Genomic DNA, 27,642 nt, shown 5'->3' with positions numbered 1-27,642 from the left:
ACTTGCTTTTGCTTGTATGTAACGGAACAAATCAGTCTTATCGCCATCAACATAAGAAGCCTCTTCAACCCAGAATAAGCGATGATTTGAAGTACATAAATGTAAAACATTCCAACCCTTTAACTCATCAACAGCCTGGATGTCGATATTGTATCGCTCTATCAAATATTTTGAGAACTCGAAGAGATTGAATGTTATGGCAAGACGAAGCATTTTATTCGCTTCAATGTCGCTTATACATGATGAAAGGCCCAACAGACATTCATATGCTTGACTTGGTTTCATTACTGCCTTACGATTTACTTTTGAAAACAAATGTTCAGTTATCATTGCTAGCGAAAAGATAGTGCTATTGCAAAGATTCAAATTGCATGCCTTTATCATATACCTAATCATAGATGGTCTTACTGTTGCCACACATATAACCAACAGCGAGAGTATGTTTTTATCCAGCACGATTCCAGCTGTTATTCCCTGTTTTGACCAATCTATTGTATTTACGATACCGTAAACATTATCTATTGCATCAGACTTTAATTGACATATGGGATAACCAGGTTCATCCCTTTGAATTGAAGAGGATTGATAATATTTAATTTTCAATCGAGAACAGTAGAGTTCAAAAAAAATTTTGAATTCAATTTTGTAATCTCTTAGCGCAGAATAAACAGTGCATTTCCTAAGCTGTTCATCGTTTAAAATGGATGAATCTTTTTCTATAAAGTATTTAATCACAAACATCGAGTTACTTTTCAACGTCAAATGGAAATATGAATTCTTTATGATTCTAACTATTTCACTCGATTCTTTAAACGCCTTTTGATGAAATACACTCTCCAGCATCCAAAGCGAATCTTCCGCAATAATATCTTCCAGAATTCCTTTTTCTTTGATCGTCGGCTCCAAATCTTGAATTCCAAAGTCTGGAAACAACGCGTTGAATAAGTCAGCAAGCACATTATCACAAAATTGTTGTATCTTTTTGCAAGCATCGTGTGACTCATAATCGATTGCCTGATGGCTCAAATATCCCATAACATATCTAGCATATTTTGCACATTTTCGAATTTTATCTTCACCAGCTGAAGCTACCTGCTCGTAAAGAACATCTACATTTATTGAGGCCCCATGGTGCAAGAGATAAAATATCAATCGGGGCTTGTCCCTATGGAACGCGTAATCCAAAGCCGACAAACCAAATATGTTTTCCTTTGCGTTGATTATGTCGGATTCGATGCAATCTGGTAAAAAGTATGAGCAATCTTCTTCCAAATCATAATATAATGCAAGTAAATTCAATGCAGTTCTATTTCCATCATCTTTCTCATAGAGCGAGTTTGGACTTGTAGAAAGAAGTGATTCTACCATTGGCCATTTCCTCTCAATAATAGCCAGATGCAGCGGTTGTCGTTTCGCAAGAATGGTGTCAATATTTGCTCGCAGCTCTTTACGCTCCACCTCCCAGAACGACTTTGTGCAAGATATTTTCTTCATATCCTGTTCATTCCCTTCTATTCGTCGCTTGACAATCCACCAGGCAGCCAAATACTCAGCGAATATGCGATGGGTAAATCTGATTCTCCTACCATCGATGCTATGAATTATCCCAGTTTTTTCACTTCCTTCGTGTATTTTTTTCTTGTAATCCTCGCCCTTGCGTATCTCATCTGCCGATAAGATAATATGCCGCTCATTCTTGGTGAATAACACCTCTAATGCCACTAATCCATGGAGCAGTTTCACTTCATCTATCGCCTTCTCAAATCTTTCAATTTCTTGGGGTTTATCTGCAACATTTTTATTCAGCCCAATTTTGTCATAGAGAAGATGTCGGATTTTTACCTTCACAAACTCTTCTGCAGTAAACGAGGCCTTTGATAACTTTATGATTGTCTCAAACAGCTTTATCTTGAACGTTTTAGAAGAAAATATTATGTTTACATTTCCATTATGATAAACACGATCCACCAGAATGTCTACTGCCATCATCAGGTTTAGTGGAACATCACTCATGTCACCCAAACTATAAAGTAGCATGTAACACAACGATTTATAGAAATCAGATACCTCTTCATTGTCAGTATTCCCATTATGCCATTTTACCTTAAGCATCTTAAACAAAATAATTCCTTTATCATGCAGCGATAGTGGTTTCAATTCGAAAAATGAGGGATTTACGAAAGACTTTTCGAATTGTTCCCTGAAACTATATGGGCGACTTGTAAGATACAAATTTCGCACTCCTTTAAATTGTTCAAAATGAGAGAAAAACTCCAACACTACGTCTTTATAGTGAGGGGCTATTTCATCAAACCCATCCAACAACAACACAAATTCTCCTGAGTTAAACTTTTCTTTGAATACGAACAGTTGGATTGAGTAGTTTAAGGATAGACCGTGAGTTTTCATCAAATCTTCGCTCAACATTACTTCTCCATTCGATAGAACTAAATATTTTGAGCATTCCTCGGCTACTTCCCGTTCTAGTTGAAGCGAAGAACGAAGTAGTTTATATAACATTCTCATCGCTTCCGATTCATCGATATCCTTTGCACTCCCATTGTTTTGGTTCTTTATAAATGGTCTAAAGTCGGAACAATGATCAGATAAATTGCATCGAACAATCCAGGATGGTGGATTTTGTTTCCGCAAATGCCAAGCGAACCATGTGATGTTGGTTGACTTTCCGAAGCCCGCTTCTCCCAACAATATCAACACCTTTTTTACTTCGTCGGCAATCATTGTTTCATGCTGTTTGTTTGGATTACTAGACTTTCCAAAGATTTTATCGAAAGTCGAATCAGCCTTTAATCTTACTGTTATTTCTTTCCAGCTCACTCTTTCATCCTGGGGCTCTCTCATGATTTTATAAAAGTAACAATCTTCACTCCACCGAACGTTCTCTGTCAGAATGAAGATTTTCTCATCAACCCATGGACGATGAACATAAGTACATTTGATTTCGCGATATTTCTGCGAAATTTCGTTATTCTCCTCCATTTGCCGTCCGCAATTCAACATTTTGATAACTTGTTCGATTGGAAGATCTTGGAAATTGTTCTCGAATATCTTGGACGGAAAAATCGTTGTAGTGCACAAAGGCACTTCTTCATCGCGAAACTGATTCCATGATGCGTCTGTCAAGTTACGCATGCAAAAGCAGTTGAAATCGGATGAGAAATCACTTGCTTTCCTAATTAGAAACACCTGTTTGGCAGTGTCATTTAGGACATCTTTTTTCCATTTTTGTACAATCGCCTGGACCACTTTGAACGCTTCGTGGCAGATAACAACCAAACAGGACGGGGACCGTAAACAACGAAGCGCGGCTTTTACAGTGTCTGAATTCACGATGAAATCAGAATCATTGAGAAACAGTACAGTAGTAAGATCGTTGCTGTGTATATCTAATGTGTCTAATAGCACCGTGACACCAAATTGGATATCGAATGAATCAAAATTTAGAAGGCTTTCATTTTCAACTTGCTTGTATAAGTCAGAAGTTAACAAAACATCGTGTCTAATTCGAAATGGCGATCCTACAACTTCCTTGCGGCGTTTATCAGATATAGGTTCTATCTTCATATAAGCTAGTGTGCCTACAATATTATCGAGGCCTTTTTTAATATCGTCCGAATGTAAGGGTTTGGCAAAGGGATCCATCGTCCAATCAAAATTCGTTTTGAATAACCTTTCAATAACCACATTCTCCTCATTATACACGTTGATTTTATCAGAGTGCAAGTGATTATCGTCATAATGCAAATTCCTCAAAATTTTAATTATTGCTGCATCTAGTCCTTTCTCATTGCAGGTATCGCACACTAAACGTAACCGGTCACAGAACGATTTGAAGGATTCATCCACATTATCATCTGGGAATGAATCTGAGGAAGAATATTGATTTTTTTCATCCAACATAAATTCGTTCGCAACATGGACTCGCTTCAATTTCAAATCATCCCATACACATCCATCGATTTTGAATTCTTGTCGGTATTGATCTTCAAACTCCTTTCTGAATGTTTCATAGCCTGGTATCGAGTTGGAGGAGGATGAATCCAGAAATTCTTTTGTGAATCCGTATGAATCATTCGTTGAAGCTTCATTCCTATCTATTACATGCAAAATAGCTTGACGATACTCTCTAAAGAGGGAATTGCTAAACGTTATCTTCTTGTTAGGTTTGGTAGCTTCGACCAGTAGTCCTGCTAGCCTAGCAAGCTTCGAACATTTCCGTAATAGTTGATGAAAATTGCTAAACATACCGTCCGCAGCCCATAGTTTATCGTAGTCTAGTTGGTAGTATTTCCCTCCAATGCTATCGAATAATGATGAGACATAAGAGTCCAGAGAGGTCGCTGAATCGCTCTTGACAGCTGGTACTACTATTTTCCAGATGTCCTTCGATTTGTCGTTAATATTTGCGTTGGTGCAAATGACAAACCCTTCCAGATCAGTTGTCGATAGTTGTTGATCGCAGAATGAGGTAAAATACTTCAGAATAGCAAATGCATTCTTCGTATCGCTGGTGGTTGTGAAATCCTTTAACGTTATGTTGGGGGCAGGTGATCCCAATTTGTGTTTGACTTGTATCTTAAGTATTCCTGTCTTTGCTCCATCCTTGAAGGTATACACGATGTCATCGAATTTTCCTGCTGTCGGATCCTCTGCGGAGATCGCGAAACTGTAGCCATTGGCTGGATCAAAAGATTTTTTAGCATTTGCCAGGCAAACAACTATCCCAAGCTTCAATTGAAACGATGCTCCATGAAGTGCATGTTTCAGTCCTGATAGATTACTTTCGACTTTTAAATAATCCGTTTCGTGACGTTCTTGATTCTTTTTGCCATCAGAGCGTTGGGATGAATCTGGATGTGTCATGATTGCGATCCTTCGTACTAGCAGTTAGGACAAGTTGTTCGAGTTTCTTGGATTCAATTGACGTACAGGAAAGCGCTGCGCATGAAAGGAAGGAAAGGAGAAAAGAGAAAATACACAATAAAAGATCCGATAATACAAACAGATTTTCATGCGAAACAAGTAAAATGAAGTTTTCGACAACGGAGATCGATGAGTATGAACTACTGTAAAATATAGTGGAAGATAAAGTCGTTTCGCTCACTTCACGCGAATCGTTTGGTAAATCGAGGATATTACGATCAGTGCGAAAAAATCGGAAGCAGAGGTCAAGCGAATCTTGACTCATGCTATACCGCGGTGCAAAAGAGATGCCTCACATTACAAAGGTCGTTGGATGTTACAAATGTCGTTGGATTCAGCGAACCATGGATGATAACAAACAGGCCTTTAAATCAGTTCGCACCGTTGCCGCCAACTACAGATACTGTGCCGCTAACGAATGTTGAGAAACGATAACTCTGCTTATCATGGACGGACGGATCACGCATTTTATCTGTTATTAATCAAGTTAATCTAGTACACGTATCTTTAGGATTTAGTAGAATACTTTGAATAGGAATCGGTCTCTTAGCAGTTGAGTTCGTATACTTGTTAGTGCAGTTGATATCACCAAAATGAATAAAGATGAATGGAACAGTGCATATTCTAGAGCTTTATAAGTAATTCAGGAAGTTATCAAGATCGCTAGTATATCTTGACCCAAGGAAAGACATTGAATGTTACAGGAACAAAGACACTGCTGTTTACGCGGGTGATCATTGCATCGATCAAATAAGTATGATCTCTTAGTGTTGAATGTCGGTTATCATCGGAGCTGCCACAGATTGACACACTATTTTTCTCCGAAGTGAACATCTTGATAGATGAACATCAACTGGTTGACCATGCAGTGAAAAAGCTTTGAGAAAAAAGGAACTAACCTTGAACAGCAGTATGTGAACTCAACCCAATAACACGTTGTAGAGTCTATCCCTACCTGAGATTTATGGTATTATCAAATGGACGGGCAGATCAGATCAACAATCTTCAACACAGTTCAACACAACAGTTGTCTTGCACAAGGAAGAATCATTTATAAAATCACTTGTGTACACGAGAAAATTTATGAATATAATGTTATATATTTATTATCAACCGATCAACCGAATTTACGAACCGAGACGGTGTGTAGGCTGTTAATTTCTTCTGTATTCAAAATTTTCAATAACGATTGTGGCCTATGATATATTTTTATGTTTTGTGATTGATGATATATGATTTATGATTGAGATATATCAACCCATCCATTAAATGACAAAGAAAGTGCTTATAAGAAGGCATACCACGATGTTTAATAAAAAAAGATAAACTATCTTATTTCTAGAACTTACGTAACTGACCAACGTAGTTCGAGCGAATTCTCCAGACAAAGCTCAACCGGCTATTGAATCCTTTGAAGGGTTGAGCATAGGGTTGAATATAAGGGATCAACCTTAAACGAGTACCACTTTCATAAACTTACGGACACACTCTAAACAAAGTACAGAACTGTTAGTGTCTCAAGCGACGAAGAAACTAATTGCGCTCCTACGGCTCGTACTCCGATTCCGATCAAAATGCTTCGCTTCTCAACGATGTTGCTCGTGCTAGAGGGGTCCGATATCCGTACTACAGCTTTGCGATGAATGTACCTACCTTTAATATTGAAACCAAATGTTATTCTTATCAAATGGCTTATCTTCACTGATAGCGCCTACGGTTCGCGATTCCTTCGACTTCTGGATAAAACTAAACCTCATATCGTTTATGCGTAATAAGTTAACGTTCTTTAGCGTAATGCACACATCTCCACGAAAGAGAATACACAGCAAGCTATTTCGACTAAAGAAGAACGACTAAACCTACTGATCGAAATCACGAACGCTTTGGAGCTCCCTCGCGACCTCGGCAAACATCACGTTCTGATGGGCTACGATGCGAAATGCGCTTGCCATTGCGATGTTCAATATACGGTTGATTTTTTGATAAGTATTTCCCGGAATTACTGATAATTTGTTCACCAACGCCGGGTATTTTGAATGCTCGATAAGGATTTCAAGGCTAAAAATGAAAAAAAATGACCTACAGAAGAGGTATTGTGTACGATCGCAAAGCAACACATTCTTCAATGAAGATTGAGACCTCTCGTTTAAAACGACTGCAAAATATCCGGAAACCAGTGCATATTTAATGCAAATCAGAGCATATCTACTATCTTGAATAAATCGTTGAACTTAGCCGAAAACAAAAAAAACGATTAATTTAAAAAATTCCACACGAAATCACCTGTATAAACATATAATCTAACATAATAATATTGATTTGTATATTTCCGATGATCCAACAGAAAACTATGATGGGCATCGAAAAAAGTGCAAAGTGCAGAGACTCGCCTTTCTAGATTGAATGCTGTGAACGAAGGTGTTAACAAATCTTCCACAAAATATAACCAAATATACTTGAGAAGCTGTAGTTAAATATGTTATTTAGATTTAAAAAAATACCTTGAATGGTTTCTTCATAAAACAATTAAAAAAAAATGGGCCTATGCCCCGAATTAACTTTAACCACGCCAAAGATGACCTCTCTTCCGAGGAAGAGTTTTCTATATTCTGTCTATGATTGTGGATCAGCAACAGATTGTTCAAAATTAATCATCTATAAGGGGTCGTTTAATAGATCATCAAAGATCCTTTTGTTTTCTTAGCCAGGCCTGAGGTTTGCAAAATACTGTCGTGTCATCTCGAAACACGAAATCTAACAGATTTTCACAGAGAATCGATCTTGAGAACGAAGATAAGTCGCGTGAAACTAACGTATGGAATGAATGCGCAACGGTCTTTGAGGAACCTAAAAATAAGTTTTCCTTCGAGCAAAGGAAATGGTATTATTAAATCTAAGTTCACACAAGCGCAGACACCTCCAACAGTGAGCATTCGAACAAATTTAGATTTGGTCCGACGCAACTGTCTCGCTATTGGTTCTAGATAACAAGTCAGGATGGCCGAGCGGTCTAAGGCGCTACGTTCAGGTCGTAGTCTTCTCTGAAGGCGTGGGTTCGAATCCCACTTCTGACAGCAAACTAGTAGATGGATCTCCTCAATTGGGAGGAGAATACATCTTCCTTTTTTCCACGTTCGCAAGAAGAGCGCAAATAGTGATTTGAAAACATAAACCAACATTTGTACAACCTGGTCAATGCATGTTTCGCAATGTATCATGAAACTGTAGTATGATCAACATCGTCCTAATGATTTCAATAACGATGGAAGATGCATGTTGCAAAGCATGCATGCAACTTTTCTAACTTATCTGTTATCTTTCTATGGATCTATAGATTCCATTTATCAATTTGGGATTTCCTCAATTTGCTAATCAATAAAACACAAAAAGCAATTGAGGTTTAAATAGTTTAATTACTTCCGAATAGTATCTGTTTGATCATTCTCCTTCGTTGCTCCATTTGCATCGATTATTTTCTAGCGAACAGCTTGGTTATACTGTTTTATATGCATCTAAAGTGAACAACAATGCTACAACGCTTTTATTATAACCCTTTTTTAAAATTTTGACTAAACAAGAACCCATGATCCGGTAAATCACTATTTACCTTGGAATAACAATCATCGTTACAAGATCCTCGAATCATTGTTTGCATGATCATGATGTTAAATTGATATTACCATTTTGAGTCCACGTTTTTCGCAAAATTCATCATTTGTGTTACATTCAAACTTTTCTGAGATATGATTCTTCAATAAACAGTTCAATTATCGAAGAATTATATGCCAGAAAAGTTTGAATGTAACACAAATGATCAATTTTGCAAAATACGCAGACTGATGAGGTATAGCAAATAATTATAAACTAACCACGCTCCGCTCATTGGACTATGGTGATCTCTCACTGGTAAGAGATCGCTGAAATATCAACCCTATGCATGACAAAGTAGAATAGTTTTAACCCACATTTCATTATGTTGCACATACTACGCTAGAACGCGCTATCAACCTTCCGATCAACTTCCTGTTTAAACTGCATCTAGCATATCGTAAACTGATATCATCTTCTTTCAGAGCTGAGTAATCGACCGCTGATAGCAACTGCACCAAGACCGTCCGTCCGCACTACCCTAAATGCGTGATCAATAAATGGATTTCCATAAAGCGAACCACTTAACCCACTTTCCACCATCCCCCACTACCCAGCACAGCGAAAACAAAGGCTTGACTGTCTGGTGAAATTCCCGCGAGCGAGCACGCATTGCACGGAAACACACGGAAACAGCAACCACACAAACCGCAACCACGCTCCGGAACACAAAGGCAGTTTACTAGCACCAATTGTGTACTGTTTGCCTTCCGATGATTAGCGCCCCGATCGATGAGATTGGCTCGGGGGCGTCGAAAGATTCTTCCGTCTGACCACCCCACACCCCCGGGGGGGACCGGCAGGAAGTGCACGATCCCGACGATTACTCAGCCTCAGCTTCAGTTCAGCAGCAAATCGTCACCGAGCATTGCGTGCGTTTCCCACGCACCCCGCACGAATTGTATTCTAATTCAAGAAAGATGGCGGTTTGATCTAATCGAACGGCTTAGCATTTCATCAATCCATCCAGCCCTTCCCTTTACCGATCAACGCGGCTCCAGTTTGGGAGCTATAAAAGCCTCGCGACCAGCGGAGTAACGCCATCAGTTAGAGAAACGCAACCGACAAGTGCAAGTAGTGCATCATCCAACTCAACAAACGGAAGTCAGTATCCAACTCGCAGCCCCAAAAACGCAAAATGAAGCTCACGTTGGTCTTTGCCGTGCTGGTCGCGCTGACGGTGTGCGGTGTGGCACACGCCCAGACCGATGCCGCCAAAGACGCGGCCGACAAGGCGAAGGATAAGGCACCGGCCGTCCCGGACGCAGCGAAGCTGGACAAGGATGCGGTCCCAACGACACCGGACCCAAAGGAGGCCACAAAGAAGCTGGAAGATGCGGCCGGTAAAGCGAAAGATCAGGCCGCCGACATCGGCAAGAAGCTGACGGAGGGCTTCAAGCTATAATCGACGCACACCAATGCCGCTGCGCTCGAGCGATCGACAACGCTCTTTCTGGTCGATCCGGCTCCGTTGGTTTTATCGCGCTTCGGAAGTAAAATAAAGCATAAACCACATCAGCTTCCAACATGTGTCCCGAGACGACGTCCGATAAGCCCGAAAGTCCATCCGAAAGCTGACCTCAAACCCCTAATATCAGAGCACGTAGAGTCGCATTGCGGTTTCTGAATGGAGAGCCACAGTCGCTCGGACTTTTCGACCGAGGAGCGATCTGTGGTTATCCGGGAGTCCGGGGATCGCGAGTATAAAACGCCCCGATGCTCCAAGGCTCATCTGTCATTCGGCTCTTGGCGGCGTAAGCGCAAAAGTGCTCTACTAGATTCTAGTTCCCTTGTCCGTTACCTGCCTGGTGCCTTGTGTGTTTCTCGTCTCTGGTTTCTGTTCTTTACGTCCTCGTCACCGTCACCAGTGAAAAGCCATGACGGAGCCAACGGATCTTCTGGCACTGCTGCAGCGTCCACTGGAGCCCACCTTCCTGCCGAAGGATGATGGTAAAACGGTGATCGATGTTCCGGATGAGTTTCTCACCGATCGCTACCGTCCGATCGGAGCAGAGCTGCAGTCACGGTTCTCAGGCGATGCCGAGCAGCGTATTCCGGTGCGCAAGACGACCTTACCGGATCTTTCGTTCGCCAATGGTATCGATCGTCGTGGTGCTTTCTCGCTGTTCGTACCGTCGCATCGTGATGCGGCCGCTGCGCTGATCACTCTGTTGCTTGCGCAACCCGACGTCCAATCGCTGATGAGCGTTGCGACGTTTTGTCGCGATCGCCTAAATGCCGTGCTGTTCCAGTACAGTCTGTCGGTGGCCATTCAGCATCGGGAGGATACGAAGAACGTCAACATTCCGTCGATCGTGTCACTCTTCCCGGATCAGTTCGTTGATCCATCCGTCTTCCCAAAGCTGCGTGAGGAGGGTGCAGCGGTGCAGCAGGAGAATCGGGTAAGTGGCGGTGACCAGTGGTGGTTGGTTTGCGACAGTATTGATCTCTAACGCTACACGCTGCTGCTCTAGATGGTGGTCGACATTCCGCCAGCGTATACGGCTTCGGATCGTGAGGATGAGCAGCGGTTGGCGTACTTCCGGGAGGATATCGGTGTCAATATGCACCACTGGCACTGGCATCTGGTGTACCCGGGCGATGGTCCGGATGCGGTCGTGCGTAAGGATCGGCGCGGTGAGCTGTTCTTCTACATGCACAGCCAGCTGATCGCTCGGTACAATGCCGATCGGTTCTGTAACAAGCTGAAGAAGGTGCGCCATCTGTCGAACCTGCGCGAACCGGTACCGGAGGCGTACTTCCCGAAGATGATCCGTAGTTCGAACAACCGATCGTACCCGGCTCGTGGAGCGAACTCGGTGCTGCAGGATATCGATCGTATCGACAATGGTACGATCGTAGCGGTGAGCGATCTGGAGCGGTGGCGCGACCGTATTCTGGAGGCTATCGATCAGGGCTTCATCATCGATGCCGCCGGTAATCGGATCATGCTGGATGAGGTGCGCGGTATCGATGTGCTGGGTGATGTGATGGAAGCGTCCTCTCTGACGCCCAATCGTCAGCTGTACGGCAGTCTGCACAACATGGGACACAACGTGATCTCGTACATCCACGATCCGGACTACCGGTATCTGGAGGATTATGGTGTGATGGGCGATGTGACGACGGCAATGCGTGATCCGATCTTCTACCGCTGGCACGGTCAGATCGATGGTATGTTCCGGAAGCATAAGGATCTGCTCACACCATACACAGCCCCGCAGCTGGCCAATGAGGGTGTTACGGTGAACTCGGTCGCGGTTCAGCTTACGCGCCCCAACACACCGGCCAACGTGTTGCTAACCTTCTGGCAACGGTCCCAGATCGATCTGGCGGCTGGGCTTGACTTTGGACCGCAGGGTAATGTGTACGCTTCGTTCACTCATCTGCAACACGCCCCGTTCACGTTCCGTGTTGAGGTTAACAACGATTCGGGTGTGGCGAAGAAGGGTACGCTACGTATCTGGATTGCACCGAAGTCGGACGAACGTGGTACGCCGCTGGCCTTCCGCGAACAGCGCCAGTTCTTCATCGAGATGGACAAGGTGACCGTTACGCGTAAGTACGCTAGCTGTGATCAACCTCCGATGGGACCTCTTCGAAGGCTTCACTAATTAGCTTACTTCTTCTGGTGTTCCTTTTAGTGAACCCGGGTAAGAACACGATCGTACGACGATCGGATGAATCGAGCGTTACGATTCCGTACGAGCGCACGTTCCGTGCCATTGGTACCAAGGCACAACCAACCGATGCCGGTGCGTTGTCCCTGTTCCGTTTCTGCGGCTGCGGATGGCCACAGCATATGCTGGTGCCGAAGGGATCGCCCGAGGGTACCCAGTTCGATCTGTTTGCCATGGTGTCCGACTACACGCTGGATGAGGTTGTACAGGAGGAAGATCCGTAAGTGTCGCCGTAATAGCTAATCGGATTTTGTCTCCGGCCCCGGTTACTTACCGCACGTCTTATGCTTTGCTACAGGAATGCACCCTGCAACGATGCACACTCGTTCTGTGGTCTGCGTGATAAGAAGTACCCCGATAGGCGCTCGATGGGCTATCCGTTCGATCGTCGCGCTCCGGATTCGGTTAGAACGCTCGCCGATTTGGTCAATGCCAACGGTAACATGGCCGCCAATACGATTCAGATCAAGTTCAACAACACTGTCATCGCGCGCACCTAAATTTGTACGGATCCAGAGTTGGCCCCAGGTTGCGATCGGTTTTCTTTTCTCAGTTTTACCTACTAATAAATTCTTCCCGATCAACCGATAACCGACCGGTGTTTTGACAAGCATTTTGTCACTCTAGCGTGCGCCTTTTGTTTTGTTCCCGTCGTCGATAGAGTTATGTCTATGATAAGCGACTAGTAGAGAGATGACGTTGTGGTCACGGTGGTCGTTATCAGTGAGTGGTGATGGGGTTGAACGACGACTGTGCTAGCATGTGCTAGTGTTCCCGGGAATGGTGGCTGCATCGATGGCGGTCCTAACCACAGTCATTGGGACTGTGGCCTAGGACTTGATTATATTTTGATTGTGATGGGATGCGAGTAGTCGGTTGCCGATATCGGACTCGACGGTTTCGACAGCTTTATCGAGTGTTTCATTTCGCGATGGTTTCGTCATAAGCTGACGTTGAAAACGATTTCAGGAGATATAAACCCACAGAACGGCGGTTTGAAGCGAGAACCAGTCCGATAAACTCTGTTGCTAATGAGGAGTGGTTTTTGGTTGATTCGGTTGATGCTATCAATGTGAATAGAAGTTGGAAGATCAATCAATGTTAGTCATAATCTTTTTCTAATTAATACTCACCAACGCTATCGATCATCCCGACGATTTCGTTAACACTCTATGGTCCATAAAAGCGACGGTTGTTGGTGTAGATGGAGTTTATCGTTTATTCTAGCTTACCCTTATTGCCTCGTCGTTCTTAAGACTAAACAGAAAAGAACCAATCCAAACAACACTTAGTAACTTGCTCTAAGATTATTTTATTTGCTGTATGATATGAAATGTCGAAACGCAGTCATGTCTTAACCTTCTTTCTAGCCCTTAAGAATTATTAAATTTCTTGTCTTTGAAAGATATGTGCTTACTTTTATATTTAAGCATAGAATCAAAATAGTTGATCTTTTTGTTTTGTTTGTTTAATACTAAGCGTTATTCACAGCAAATTTATAGATAGCAACAATTCCTCTGAAACAAAAAAGGAAACTCTATTGTAGCAGTATGGGTGCGAATGTAAGTTACAAGACATCTCTCTCGATTTGATCGAGACTTGATCGCTCCCGAACTAACCATCATTTTGTCTTCTTTCAAAAACGCTCTGCTTCTAACAGTTCTACTGAGAGAAGTTGAGTTGAGTTGAGAATCACTCGATCGACAACCCAGATCACGATCACACAAAGCATCACGACTATTACGAGTTCCGATACCGTTACTGCCACTACTACCAACGTTATCAAACGTCCGCAGCACCAAAACCACATCGTCCAACTGACTACGCCAAGCTGTGCCAAGCCCCACTCACAAAATCACTCGATCTGTGACCAAATCAAATGAGAATGGAAAGAAACGATGATGAGGCTTCGCATCCTAAGAACAACCTTCGGCACATTCTCATATCAGCATCCGTGGTGAATGTATCGTCAAAAGCTACGCACAGGAGTCAGCCAACCTCACATGCTGAGGACAAATAAAGCGCAACACGAAAAAGCACGCTGCTGGTAAACAGCCTCAAAACCATCAGGGGTCGGGCCACCAAGGTAAATAGTCAAACATTTTTGCATAAAATTATCACTTCTGATCATCGCGAGCGTGCGCGTGTGTGTATCGGGTGCTCTTCCGTTCACAAACGTGAACTGCGTGATATCACAGTCAGACTTCACTGTCCGGTTAAATAGATGTCCGGCGGTGCACGTTCTATCGATTCACCTCCACACGAAAATGACGCTCTTCTTCTCTTCTCTTCAAAACGGCAAGATATCAGCATCATCCTTCTGCCACTGTGTCATCTATTCTTTCACGTTCTGCGGCCATAATGATGATATATTTTCATTTTCAGCAAACTAAAACTCAGCAAAAAAAGATCAGGAAGATTTTTAATCCTTACCCCCTTCCTACCAGGTCCCATTAGGTGGCTTCTCCATTTGACCTTTGCATGATTAGGGTGCATGAGATATGAGTGAGAACTGCTTTTGATGCTCAGCGAACTGCCGGCCAAATGATGTCATAAATGATGAAGAATGTTACTACACCCCAGACGATGATGCTCCTCTACTGGTTCGTTTCCGGTGTGTTCGTCATGTATGTATTCAGTTTACGAATGGCTTACGAAAACAGTGATTGTGTTTAGTAAAAGTTGCCGTTAGGTTTATCACTTTTTTATCACAAACAAAACATCATTGTGATTGATCAATTTGTGCGTCAAGCTTACTAATCGCCATCAATGACCCTCTTTTACGTTTGTTTCTACACCGTGCCATCATTTGCATACTACAAAACCAGGCGAGAATGACCTGTTAACTAATTCAGATCAACTGTTACCAAGAGTGACCAAAAATATCATCCAATTCGGACGGTCCATTTTTAAAATATCTTTCAGCGCGAGCAGAGTTCGAGAGCCAACCGGTCTGCATGAGAATGTAGCAGAATCATCATCTTCGAAGGCCTACCACACGATCACTACGAGCAACCTCTGTGTTGGGTGTTTTGTTTCCCTTTTTGGACGATAAATTCATGCGATACCGAAGAGTCCCCTCGGATGAGATAAAATTAGTTTCAAACCGCCCAATGGAAGCGACCGGCCATCCGGTGAATGTTGTCCGTGAAGGAATGGGCGGAAGGAATCGGAGGATATTTGCATAATTTTTTTTTTCGAACTCCGAGAGGTAAAGCACGGGCCGAATGTGCGGCTCTGGGTCCTAGCACCTGACAGGAAGGCAGCAGAAATGAATTTCCACATTAAAAAAAACTCTTGGCGCAAGGACGGTCAACCGGTGTCCTCTCGAATCGAGAAAGAAACGTGTCTACTCTAGGAATTCGGCAAGGAAAAGATCAAACCTCTCTATCAGCGCTTTTTATACTGGTCGTAAAGATATGCATCCGTTCCATTACTTACTATCCTTTTGCAAAAAAGAAAAAAAAATGGACTCAATTAAAGTCACGTGTTGGTAGAATTTGAATAGAAAGTTTACTGACATGCACTGTTCGACCGGAGAAATGCTATTTCGCGAATTTGCTTCACCACTCTTCGTTATCGCGTCCTGCATTCATAAATAAAACGCCTAGTTTACGGTACAGGACTGCAAAAAAAAATCTTATGCCTCTTCTAGTGTTTCCGTGATATTCAAAGCGACACAAACCCTGACCCTGGAACGTATTCAAATACCGCTTCCTCTGGGTATTTTCATCTAGGTCGTCGCTCGCATCAACATCTCATATCAAGATCGGGCGGACGACTGCGGGAATTTCTGTAGCACCGAAACGTGACTCACAAGCCGCACGCATCGTGGACAAAGTGTGGTTTAGAAAATGTGAATCATACCACCTTCCACCCTGACCAGGGCCTTAGAACACAAGCCTTTCCTCTCGGTTCTTCATTGCACCAGGCCTCAAAGATCCACCATTGCACAGCAAGTAGCAGCTATTGCATCGAACCTCGCCTCGTCAGGTGACCAAATTAAGTGTCCATCGTGTAATGCAACGGATGGAAGACGATCGAGAGAAAGAAAGAGCGAGCCAGCGAGAGCGCATGTGATGATGAGCGTGAGAAATGAGATGCTTGAGATGCGGAGATGGGAAGCTTTTTTTCAAGATCACCAACACATCATAGGGGAGCTGAGGCACCGGATGAGTCTTAACGCTCGTTACCAAGCAGTTGCAAAGTTTTAAACGAAATTGTAACTTGTTTTATTGAATTTTTAGGTTTATTTTATAATCAATTTGTTGTTAAATACATCAATCGGGATTAAATAAATTATCAATATTGAGTATCAGAAAAGCAAATGTCCATCTTTAAACACTCCTTTCCTTTAAATAAAAACCATGGCAACCACACAAAGTGGCCATATGCAAAAGAACACTACCTTTCTGTGTGAAAACCATCATCGCCCCACGTACTCTACGCGATCGCTATCAGTGAGCAAGTATCTATAGACATCAGCAGCAATACATCGCCCGAAGCTATGCCGGACGCGCCCTAACCTAGCGCGACTCACCGCAGATCGCGCGCTCTCGCACGGCCTATAAAAGCTTCTTGCGACGAGGATACCAATTTCAGTTTGCCATCCGATTTTCGGTAAGCAACATCTGTCGAACAACGCCTTCCCCCACCCACCTGGACGAACACTGGCTCGAGCTCCTCCTCGACGAGTTGCCGGGGCATCGTGGTGTGCTTGAGCAGCGCAGCGTGTACAGTCTCGGGGGTCCTAGGGTCACCTGCTGCGTGTGCGTGTGCAAACTGTCCAGGCAGAATACTGGACTTCCCCTTTTAACCGAAAAGTGACCAAACAGGAATCGTTGAAGTGACTTACGTGACCGTTATTTACAGGATTCGCACCTTGGGAGGACCAAAGGCGGTTTCAGGTGAAGTGAAGTGAGCAAGTGAACAATTTAATTCTGAAAACCACGCGACCATGGTGAGTGATCAAACGCTTTAATCGTCCGACGAACATGGGTTATATGTCATGTACCTTGCCGGCGCGACTACGGTGTCTAGTAGTGGCTGTATTACTTCTCTAGTGTCTGATGATTGATTATGAGCGCATATGACTTGCCTCCATACACTAGCTCCTCGGTGCATCTTCGAGACGATGTCAAGTGTGTGTGTGTTCGCGATCGCACAACCGTTCAGCGGAAGACCGTGAAATAGCTGACCGGCGGTCACCACGGCACCGATTGGCAATTAGCCTTGGCTCTCGGCTTCTAGTGAAGCGTAATGAGCGTCCAGTCTAGACACGTGAGCATCCCTGTCTCTGACAAACAGCGGGCAGCTGACTTTAACTGATGTGCTCTAGCGCGCCTTATCCTGTGTGTGTTTTCGTCGTTCTCGTCGGTACACGATGGAAACGAATCCAATCCGGGGCCAGTCGATTAGGAACGAATCATCATGCGAAGGAGTTCCAGCTGTCAATCGCCCATAAATAACCCATCGATATCGGTTCTGTTCAGTAACACCAGAGTGGAAGGTGACGAGCTACCCATTCGCTTATCACCGATGCTTATGAATGGCTTGAATGTAGCGACGAAACCGCGAAATTCTCTTTTCCGCCATATTTGCTTTGGCCGAAAAGCATCGCCGCACGCGCATAGATGCTAATTTTGCTAATTTAATGCCTGCGATGTCGTCGATCGCTGAAGGACTGTTGACGAGTTAGCGAATTTTAATCTAGACCTCGCGATGGCAGACAATCTGCTCTCGGCCGAAGGTTACCCGCTACACCGTTGACCATATCCTGTTGTGAAATCTTTTAGCTTGAACACCATGAAGATCGACTACTAATGTCAAGATCCTGCCCGTTCGATCGCACGGTTATTTATGATCCCCATTTTATGACAATAGCTTTTTTGGTGGCGTGGTCGTGGTGCGTTATGAATTTTGCTCTCTCGGTCTCAACCTGCACCGGTGTACGCCCTCGTCTTCTAACCTTTTGCGCCGGAATTCGTCCTCGGCACTCGGATTAACAGCGAACACGTCTATCACGTTCCAATTGAATGTGTCTCAAGAGCATCAATGTTGAGCGTGTCCATTCTGATCCATTCGAAGGTGAATATTCTTGAAGGCTACCACCACCCATACATTCCTTCACCTTGAATCCATCGAAACTCTCGGGGACCAATTCCCGACACGCTATTACTACCGTTACAAGCGAATTAGCAGCCCGCGAAATTCATGTCACATGCACGATCTAGGGCCACCGCCCCAGGGGAAGAAGTAACAGTGTAGAGTAACATCTCATCGTTCACCGTCGGTGGCCACAGATCGCAACGAAAGATGTAGAAACTACTTCTTCTTTTCACATGTCATCTTCCCTTCAGTTGACCACCACCGCCCGGTCATGCCCTGACGAAGTTACCCAAACCAAACAGTCCAAACAGTCACGCGGTCATGCATATTAATTTCACCTTACCCTACGGTACACCAACTGCACCCTCGTAGCGGTGGTAGCGGTGGCCCATCCCAGTGGCCGACCGTATCTTTATCATCTGAATGTCCGACCGACTGCGAGTCTCGAGGGCCACTGCAAGGGTCACTTGGTCATCTGATTTGTGAGTCTCAATGTGTCTCTGCCCTCTCTCTCTCGAGTCGAGGGGAAAAACCTCACAACGAGATTTGCCATAAGGCGAACTGAAATGTATGTACATAACTCCCGTATCCAGTGGAGGACGCTCCGCGACGCTAATAAGCTTGTCACCCGAAATTGATTGTGTGCCATGTTTGGACGTAGCGTAATATAAATTTGTAGCAGCTTAAATTACGTTCATGAACCTCCCTGAACGGAGCATCATCATGCTGAGACTGATGCTGTGCGCGTGTACGCGTACCAAATTGACGACCCGGCCCGGGTCCGGCGTGCATTCGCGAAGTCGCAACCGTGCCCAATTCCAGGCACCAGGTACCTGCATCGAACTGGAAACCCCGCCGTAAGGGCACCATTAAAACTGGAAGATAATCACCTGGCCGGCTGAGCTTGTGCTTGTGCAACCCCTACTCTTGGGAGTGTAAGGAAGGGTGAGGCGACAACATACCGAACCTGCATCCATGGTGCTTCCAAGTTCGACTGGTTTTAAGTCGTTTCGTTCCTCGTTTTTGTTGCTCTCGCCGTGTCAAGGCGCTGGAGAGACGCGGGAAAATTCATCAAAAGAAATGAAGATAAACAATACAACTTCCAAAAAATGAATGTTCCCCCTTCTTGCACATTCCCAAACGGAGCCCCAAAGAGGTCACGTTTTCGCGGCACAGCATCATGACTGGGTTGACGAACGAGCAGCTCGTTCGACGACAATATGCACGAAAGCATGGCTGCTTCAAGAAGATAAATACTCTGCAATACATCAGCACAGCATCGAACCCACAACGTCCCATGTGGGGTTTTCTGTTGACCTCAACTCGTTTTGCGATGAAGTGAAATTGGTGAAATCATCGTTTAGCAGGGGCTATCTCGTCTAATTTGCCTATCGTATGCCATCGCACATAAGATTTTTTTTTGTTTTCTTGCCGAAAAAATCGACATCCCGGCACCCGGAAACGCAGACGAGAGTAAAAGAATAAACGAAACCAAGATAAACTGCACCCATAAACTATCGCGACAAGGACAACAGAAACATCGCTACACGCCCAAAAGAAACCGCATAACCGCGAAAGGGGACAATTTGTTTCAATCTGTGCATCATAAAGCTGGCAGCGCCCACGTAAGCGCTAAAATTTGCCGAAACCCTCTGGGACAACCGAAAATGTGTCCGGTTGTGGTTTTCTGTTTCGACCGCGAGAACAGCCTTCAGCCGGCCACCTCCTGGAGTGCGTTTGACATTGTACCGCGATTTCCTCACTGGAATTGTGATTTATTGCCCTCAGGTTTGCACCTTTTTGGGATAAGAACGGCAGCACCAGCAGCATCCAAGTAGCGTGCGCATGCATGCGTATGATTGCTGCGCAACCATCGATCGATAGTCGATTCGCGATGATGAGAAACTTTAATTAAAACAAATTGCAACACCGAAACATGAACCGTGGCCACATGTGGCCCCGCAGCAGCAGCGTGCAGTGCATTGTTTCTGCACGCCTAATGCCTGGATGCCATTCAAACCGATAATGTTAGAAATAACAAATGGTACGATAAGAATATTTATGATACGCTCAATCGTTTTGGCAGGCATCGTTTATAACACCACCGAGCGCACCACCGGGAGCAATTTTTGGATTTGTTTTTTTTTATCTTTTGCCAACACGGAGAAAAAAAAACACGAACCTATTGATTAGCTTGCTGCAGAGGGATGTGTAAGCGAGTGTGATGGCTTTCCGAGAGACCAGTTTGTTGGCTTAGAACTCTATACTCTATACTCACCTTTGAGCAAACCTGACCAGGAACAACAAACATAACGCCACCGGGGCTCCACCGGCATATAATGGTTGGAGATGGCAACCCGAAACGATCGATCGAAACGGGCGTGTATGTGTCCAACGCCCAACAACGGGTGCCGAAACCAATGGAACAGGTTTGCCGGTAGATTTGAGATGCGCAGGTGAGACTTCTTTCAAGGCCGTCTGCTTGAACCATGACCGCGGTTCGCGGCACGGCTCGGCATCATCCCATCATCATCTGCTGAATTAGCAGCATGCGCGGTCATCGTCGTCACCGTCGTCGTCGTCGTCGTCGTCTTCGGTGTCCCGTGTCGATGCTCAAGATACCGCACGCCCCACCCATATCGGCAAACATCGGGCATCGGGCGCATCGGGTTCCGCTTATTTATTCAGCACATTCGAACCGCGGAACCGCCTCAATGTCAAACCTGTCATACATTTGCCGGTATAAAGTATTAGTAGCTCTTTTGAGGACGCCCAAAACAAGCTAGAATCCGCATCGATACTGACCGGCCGAGACGCTGGCCGAGGTGCACTATGGGGTCAAAAAAAAAAAAAGGAACGATAGACTTGGATTTGAAAATCGATAGACAAATCGATCCGAGCCAACGCCCTATCGATTCGACCTCCACCACCGAATCCGGCGTTCCTATGATTGAACATTATTCTAATCAGATCGACACATCCCTAGACCCACACTCGGACGGACAGTGTCAACAGCAGTGAGCGAACCTCCGGTGAGCCAACGGCAGTGTGCGGTTTACGGACGACGGTGCTCGATTCCTTATTATTTACATATTTTTAAGTGGATTCTCCCCCGTACGGATCGTCAGTTTGCTAAGTTGCCGTATTATCGATGAGGCTGCAGCAGAATTTTGGCATCCTAATGAGGGTCCGATGTCTCATAAGTCAATGAAACTACCCAAATCCCCCCGGGGTTTTGCTACTCTGTTGATCATCAATTAATATTGGGATCCCCAATCAACGCCAATCCTTTCCTCAAGTGATCTCCACTCTGGCAAACCTGTTGCCGGTGCCGGCGTTAAAAATAGCTTAGGAACTATTACATACAAAGCAGGAAATGAGTATTCCAAGGACAACGGGGCATACACGAGCCTTTTGTTTGATCATAAGCATTAGCGAGGCGATCAATCGTGGCTGAACTCTGCCTCGGCGGGGCCTGGGTCAAAGTTTACACTCCAAACATCGCAACGTTTGGGCTCGTGTGTGCTCAAGTACCGTGGCCGGGTGTTATCAGCTTCCAGCTGATGGGCAGCAGCAGCAGCAGCATAACAGCCAAAATCAACAAAAACTCATAAAGTCCCATAAGACCTTACATCTGCGACTGACCACGAGCTGTAGCGATGGAACTTTGAGCAGGCAGAAGTAACCGTGATCGTGACCGGCCGTACAATGTATTATTACGTAAATATCTGCTGCTTGTACACTTCAGAAGGTGATCATCGCATCGCATACCAACGATCCGGGCCTGAATCCTTCATTACCATGTAATAATTAATATTTCCCATCCCAATCGGCGATCGGCATCGGCGATCGGTCTTGCTGCCGGTCTTGCCGTTTGTCAAGGAACACTTGTTGGCTGTCAGGCGGTCGGTACTAATCGGTACTGCGCCAGCAGGTGCAAACCCGTTTGCAAGTTTACTTCGTTTTTATACGATCGATTTCCCTATCGCTTCCGTAAATTGCTCATTAAAAAATTTTAATTTGCTTCCCGAACCCTTCCCGAAGTTCCCGGTTGCGATGCCGCTGTGCAAACAGATTCGCCCGAAAATGTCAACACATTTGCATTCCTTCTCGGCTTCCCGGTACATGATCTCATCCCACTGGACACATCGTGACGAGGTGGGTGGTCAATTAACGACTAACCGAAGGGAAACGTCGGACGAGTAGATTGCTCCACCCTTTCCAAAGAAGAACCTCTTCAAAGGTCTCTCTTAGCAATCGGCAGCTTCAACGGACGGGAGAACGACTTCGCTGGGCATGTAGTGACGAACGGGAATCGGCAGATAAATCGACGGGACTCGCATTAGCTTTCAATTCGGTCCTGCATAAGGTAACCTGCTAGCCCTCGAACGAAGCTATGGTGACCATTTACCCCTATCGTGAATCGGACTGGCCAATCCTCTCTCCAAACGCAACCAATTTGGCGAACTTGATGCTTGTAAAATGCAAATTTTATCATCAACACGCCCGCGAAATTGCGAATGTACGACTGTCCGCATTTAGAACTGCGGCAGAGGTTTGAAAATACTTTTTCTTAGAAATAGGCGGAGCACACGGGGCCCCCGGTTCATGGCATCGATGGATACTGGTTTATCGTTTGAGGACAACGAAACCGAAACCGGTCCGTCGCCACACTCGGGATCGAGAGTGGACGGTTGGGTGTATTTTTGGACAACTTTTTTTTCTTGCTTTGTCTGCCGCTTTTGAGCATCTTGACCGCATCGCATCTTATCGTCTGTTCCGACAGACCCTAAGGCAAAAAAAAACAAGATTCCTCAACGGCACGATACGGCGAAGGCCCCGGGGAAGATGAGCACTGCCCAGAGCCTTGACATTGGTTTGGATTGTTATTCGCTTGTCACTATTCATTTGGGGACCAACAATCTTGAACCGCATCGTCGTTAGAGGTACGTCTCGGTTCATTGGCTTTTTTCCTTGTCGATTTCGAGCTTTTTCGAGGAATTCACAACCCCGGATGTTTCAGATTGCACGTGGAAGCAATAATGTATCCTTTTCCTCTCTTTCGAGGGACATTAGTGGACGGTTGATTAGCAACGAAATAGTACCGATGCGAAAGCGCAATCGATGTAGTGTTTGGCCCGCAGATCGTCTCGAGAAGCATCTTTTTTCTTTGAACCTTTTCCACAATCCAAAGGATGCTGGGAAGGTCGTCCAGCCATATACTTATTCAAATCAAATGCAACTCGCGACCTCAGCCGCATTCCTTACACCACAAGCGCCAAGCTCACCACGTGACACCCGCTCGGAGGCGCCGAGTACATCCCGGGCAAATGTAGAGCCTATTCAACGACCATAAAACCGGATAAGTCACTCTCGGTAAACGCAATCTCCCCCGGGGGGTTACTTCCTCGGATTCGGTTGGCATCTTTCGCAGAGAACCGTGAAGCGAACCTGTTGCTGCTGCTGCAGCTAAACTGCACCCATCCCATGATAGATCCCTTATTTCACATTCACAAGTTGCCCATTTTACCCATTAGCCGGTTTAAGCTTTTGCTCATTGAGCGCAACGGACCCCGGCCTCTAGATAGGGACCGGTACGATGCAACAACGTTCGGATTGCTCATTGCCGTATAGCTTTACATGCGTACACGGCGCAACACCGGACACCGGACACACTAGACACCGGACACGGGGACTCGGTGGCTACACTCATTGACACTGAGTAGCTAGTTAAAGGGTGCCAATGTTACGCGATGCATCACCGTAAACGTAACCACCATCAGATGATGGTACCAGATGGAGACTCCGACAATGTGGTGATGGAGGTAATCTTCACACTTCATCATCAGACGGACGGATGGGGAGGGAATTTACGATACATGGGGATCCGGTCGCACAAGAACAGAAAATACGTAAACGCTACCGCTCAATTCTTTGCTGCCTTTCCGCTGGAATCTCGTGCTGCTGATGAATGAAGAAGGATGGGGGTAGTTGTTTGGAATTTACTCACCTGACGAACAAACAAAACACCCTCTAGCAAATGGCACGCGGCATCAATTGCCGCATTGCATCACACGTGCACGCCCTCCCCGTGTTCATTGATCTTATTTGCAGACATCTGCCAGTGTGTATGTGTGTGTGTGTGTGTGTGTCAAGAGATGGGTCAAGATGCGCGCTTCAAACAATCGAAAGACGGTTTTTGCAACCCGTTTTGCATCGACCTTTACCACGGCTACCGTTAGGTAACGCATAGATCGGGAGGGATTTCTTTTGTTTAACAGTTTTATCAGACACACGATCAAATTTACGGAGAAGGTGTAGTCGAAGGACCAAGAGGCCCATGTGCCCTCGTCCCCGCTAATCACATGCCGTCCCGTGTGGGTCTAATTGAAAGATAAATTAAGCGTTTCCTTCGAAATCGAGTCTACAGTAGCTGGCAAATAGATTTAACCTTTCGCCGTATCGAGCATATGCATTTCATTAGCACTATTGCAAACGTCCATCGTATGTACGTGGGAAGGAAAACAGCCACCGCCCGCGGGAGGTCACGGATGGTATATGGGTGGATGAGTAACGTCGTGGTGACGCTCTGGTGTCGGAGGAGGATCCTTCAAACTGGCACTAGAGCCAGTACGAGTTGAGCTCGCGTCCCTCATTACTATTAGCTTAGTCGTAAATTGTAGTCAGTCAGTCAGATCTGCAAGCACTCTAGAACCATCCGATAACAAGTCGCATTCTCGCATTCGTTTATTTTCTCTTCCAGATGCATAAGCTGCTACCAATTCTTGCTCTGGTGGCATGGTGTCAGGCCGAGATACCGGTCTTTGAGTTTGGATCGTACTCTGGTGAGCAGAAGGTGAAGCTGGCACCCAGTGAAGCGCGCATACAGGAATTCACCGGTTACGTCGATCCTACACCCGTGAACCCACTGACGGAGCCACCAACTACGTGTGTGGGGGGTGTTGAGAAATGTGGTTACGCCCGAAACACACCTTCCTGTCCCTGGGATCCGTATGCGCAGCAGACGACAATAACGACGACGCACACGGAAACAGTGGTACAAGAGAAACTTAAAACCGTTGTAGAAAAGATTCCGGTCACCACCACCTCGACGGCATTCTGCGGTACCACGAATAGCTATCTCCCACCGGATGTCACGGTGTCGGAGCCACCGATTACGAAAACCATTACGATCCGACCACCGCCAGTGAATAAGACGACGTCGCTGCCACCATCGACCAGAACGATCAATATTCCCGGACCTGTAACAACCAAGACACGCGAAACCACGTCTACCGTCATCGTCTACAACACTATTACCCCTCCAGTGACGATCAGCCGTACCGTAACGCCTACCAAGAGCATCTTGTTCACTGCCGATAGTGTTACCGTCAGTCGTACTATCACGCCAACGTCTACCATCCTCTCGTACTTACCCTCGATAACGACAACCCGTACCGTGACGCCGGTATCGGAGCTTCTGTTCTACACGGACACGGTCACCGTGAAGCGCACCATCACTCCTACCTATGTCAATTCTATATTCGCGAATACGACTACCGTGAGTCGTACGATCACGCCGACCTATATTAGTACGACCGTTCTGCCATCAACCGTAACGGTTAATCGTACAGTCATTCCTACTTATTACAACACCTTCGTCCTTAATACGACCACCGTGGACCGCACAGTAACACCTACCTCTACCCGATATACTTATCTCGCTACGACGACCGTCGATAGGACCGTTACGCCTACTGCGACCAACTATTACACCTTGAATATGACGCAAACGCAAATTCGCACGATCGTACCGACCTACGTTGTGCAGAAAACGGCTGACACCACAACCGTTACTAGGTAAGTAAAGGATGCCATGAAATAGGTTGCTAAGGCACTGCAATGCCTTAAAGGATTATCCTTCATTCTTTAATGGGTTACTAATTTGTTATTTTTGCATTCTTTTCCGCTTCCTGAAACAGAACGATCACACCCTCGTACGTGAGCATGGTGACCGTGCCGACCACGACGCTGACAAGAACTTTCACACCGTCCAGCATCATTACGACGACGGCGGCCACTACCGCAACCATCACGCGAACCGTAACACCGTCGGCCATTACTACTGTTACCGCTACTGCGCCAACGCGTACGATTACTGAGACTCCTCGGACCACGATAACCGTTACACCGACGCTAAGCGTAACGCCAACCCGCGAAATCACCGTCACTGCCCCGCCGGTAACCGAAACTGTGACCAACTGCCAGCCGGACAGACACTATCTTCCGGTTGCAAACGAAAAGACTGTCACGCGCACTATCACGGAAACCAAAACCTCCGTGTTGACCAACACCGTCACTGTCTGCCCGCCCAATAATGCCTACCTGCCAGTTCGAGAGACGGCAGCAGCGAATCAACCTGCCCTAGCCTACGCTCGCGTTCCATCGTTGGAACGCGACATACTGCCACCGGCGGATGAGGATGAAAATAAAATTAAGTGGATCGATTAGGACGATGTCACGGTTGTTCGTGCGCGGTACAAGACAAATACTCATATACCTTCTCGTCGCTCAGCAAAGCTAGTAGCTGCTTTAAGGACTCGAAGAGAGGACGGGGGGTTGGGGAGATGATCGATAATTGCAAAACCTAGCCGATAGCCGCTCAAAAGCGAGTGAGATTAGCCGTAGGGTGTGATTAGAGTAGCAGAAACCAGACATATAGAATGTACAGCAAATGAAACGAACAAAACAAAAAGAAGAACACAGCATTAAAACTTGAGGATAGGATCGATGAAGTTGTAACATTCCACTCCACTCGGTTTGCAACAGCAGCTTCTGGATAGCGAATTCATTCGACAGCACGCACTGTGATGTGCGCTGTGCGTATATGTTCACACCATCACTTCCTCACAGCGTCGAAAACTATTAACAGCCAGTAGCGATTTTGTGATTCATTTTAGTAACTGTTTAGTAATTTCATGTTTATGCTTGTAAGTGTGCGTGTGTGTGTGTGTGTTTGTGAATGTGTGGGAATGCGTGAGTATCGTGCGCCGTGTCGTTGTGTGCTGTTCGTTATGATTTCCCAATAAAATCTTCTTTTTGCATGAAAATCAAACAAACCTGCAACTTTAGTAATTAATTTCTATTTAAAATTTCTACCATTGGTCTTAACATACCTTGTTCATCTGTACGACAATTTATAAGTCATTTCCTAAGAAAGTACACAGGTAAGTCATCTTTTCTCAGTTAAACATTTTAACGA

The 27,642-nt window shown here is 45.3% G+C and overlaps 3 protein-coding genes and 1 non-coding gene across 5 annotated transcripts; all 4 read left to right on the top strand.

Moving 5' to 3' along the window:
* The first annotated feature begins 7,935 nt into the window (after positions 1 to 7,935).
* On the top strand, positions 7,936 to 8,018 carry Trnal-cag (transfer RNA leucine (anticodon CAG)). Its single transcript has one exon. It is a non-coding gene; the product is annotated as a tRNA-Leu (tRNA).
* A 1,605-nt stretch (positions 8,019 to 9,623) lies between these two features.
* On the top strand, positions 9,624 to 10,118 carry LOC125958235 (uncharacterized). The gene has a single exon (XM_049691465.1). It carries the CDS (start codon positions 9,731 to 9,733, stop codon positions 9,995 to 9,997), a length of 267 nt encoding a protein of 88 aa, XP_049547422.1. The 5' UTR covers positions 9,624 to 9,730; the 3' UTR covers positions 9,998 to 10,118.
* Positions 10,119 to 10,343: 225 nt separating this feature from the next.
* On the top strand, positions 10,344 to 12,857 carry LOC125958234 (phenoloxidase 8-like). Its single transcript, XM_049691464.1, has 4 exons — positions 10,344 to 10,994; positions 11,067 to 12,150; positions 12,237 to 12,492; positions 12,571 to 12,857. The coding sequence occupies exons 1-4, from the start codon at positions 10,470 to 10,472 to the stop codon at positions 12,770 to 12,772; spliced, it is 2,067 nt and encodes a 688-aa protein (XP_049547421.1). The 5' UTR covers positions 10,344 to 10,469; the 3' UTR covers positions 12,773 to 12,857.
* A 4,023-nt stretch (positions 12,858 to 16,880) lies between these two features.
* Positions 16,881 to 27,490, top strand: LOC125953731 (mucin-5AC-like). Of its 2 annotated transcripts, XM_049683487.1 has the most exons (4): positions 16,881 to 16,892; positions 17,145 to 17,232; positions 25,144 to 26,240; positions 26,363 to 27,490. In XM_049683487.1, the coding sequence occupies exons 2-4, from the start codon at positions 17,230 to 17,232 to the stop codon at positions 26,889 to 26,891; spliced, it is 1,629 nt and encodes a 542-aa protein (XP_049539444.1). In that variant the 5' UTR covers positions 16,881 to 16,892; positions 17,145 to 17,229; the 3' UTR covers positions 26,892 to 27,490. The 2 variants fall into 2 exon arrangements, with proteins under 2 accessions (XP_049539444.1, XP_049539443.1); XM_049683486.1 differs by having other exon boundaries at positions 16,883 to 17,232.
* The last annotated feature ends 152 nt before the right edge of the window (positions 27,491 to 27,642 follow it).

Source organism: Anopheles darlingi, chromosome 3 (genome assembly GCF_943734745.1).
Source record: "Anopheles darlingi chromosome 3, idAnoDarlMG_H_01, whole genome shotgun sequence".
In the NCBI taxonomy this organism is placed as follows: Eukaryota; Metazoa; Arthropoda; class Insecta; order Diptera; family Culicidae; genus Anopheles; species Anopheles darlingi.
This window is presented reverse-complemented; position numbering and strand designations above follow the sequence as displayed.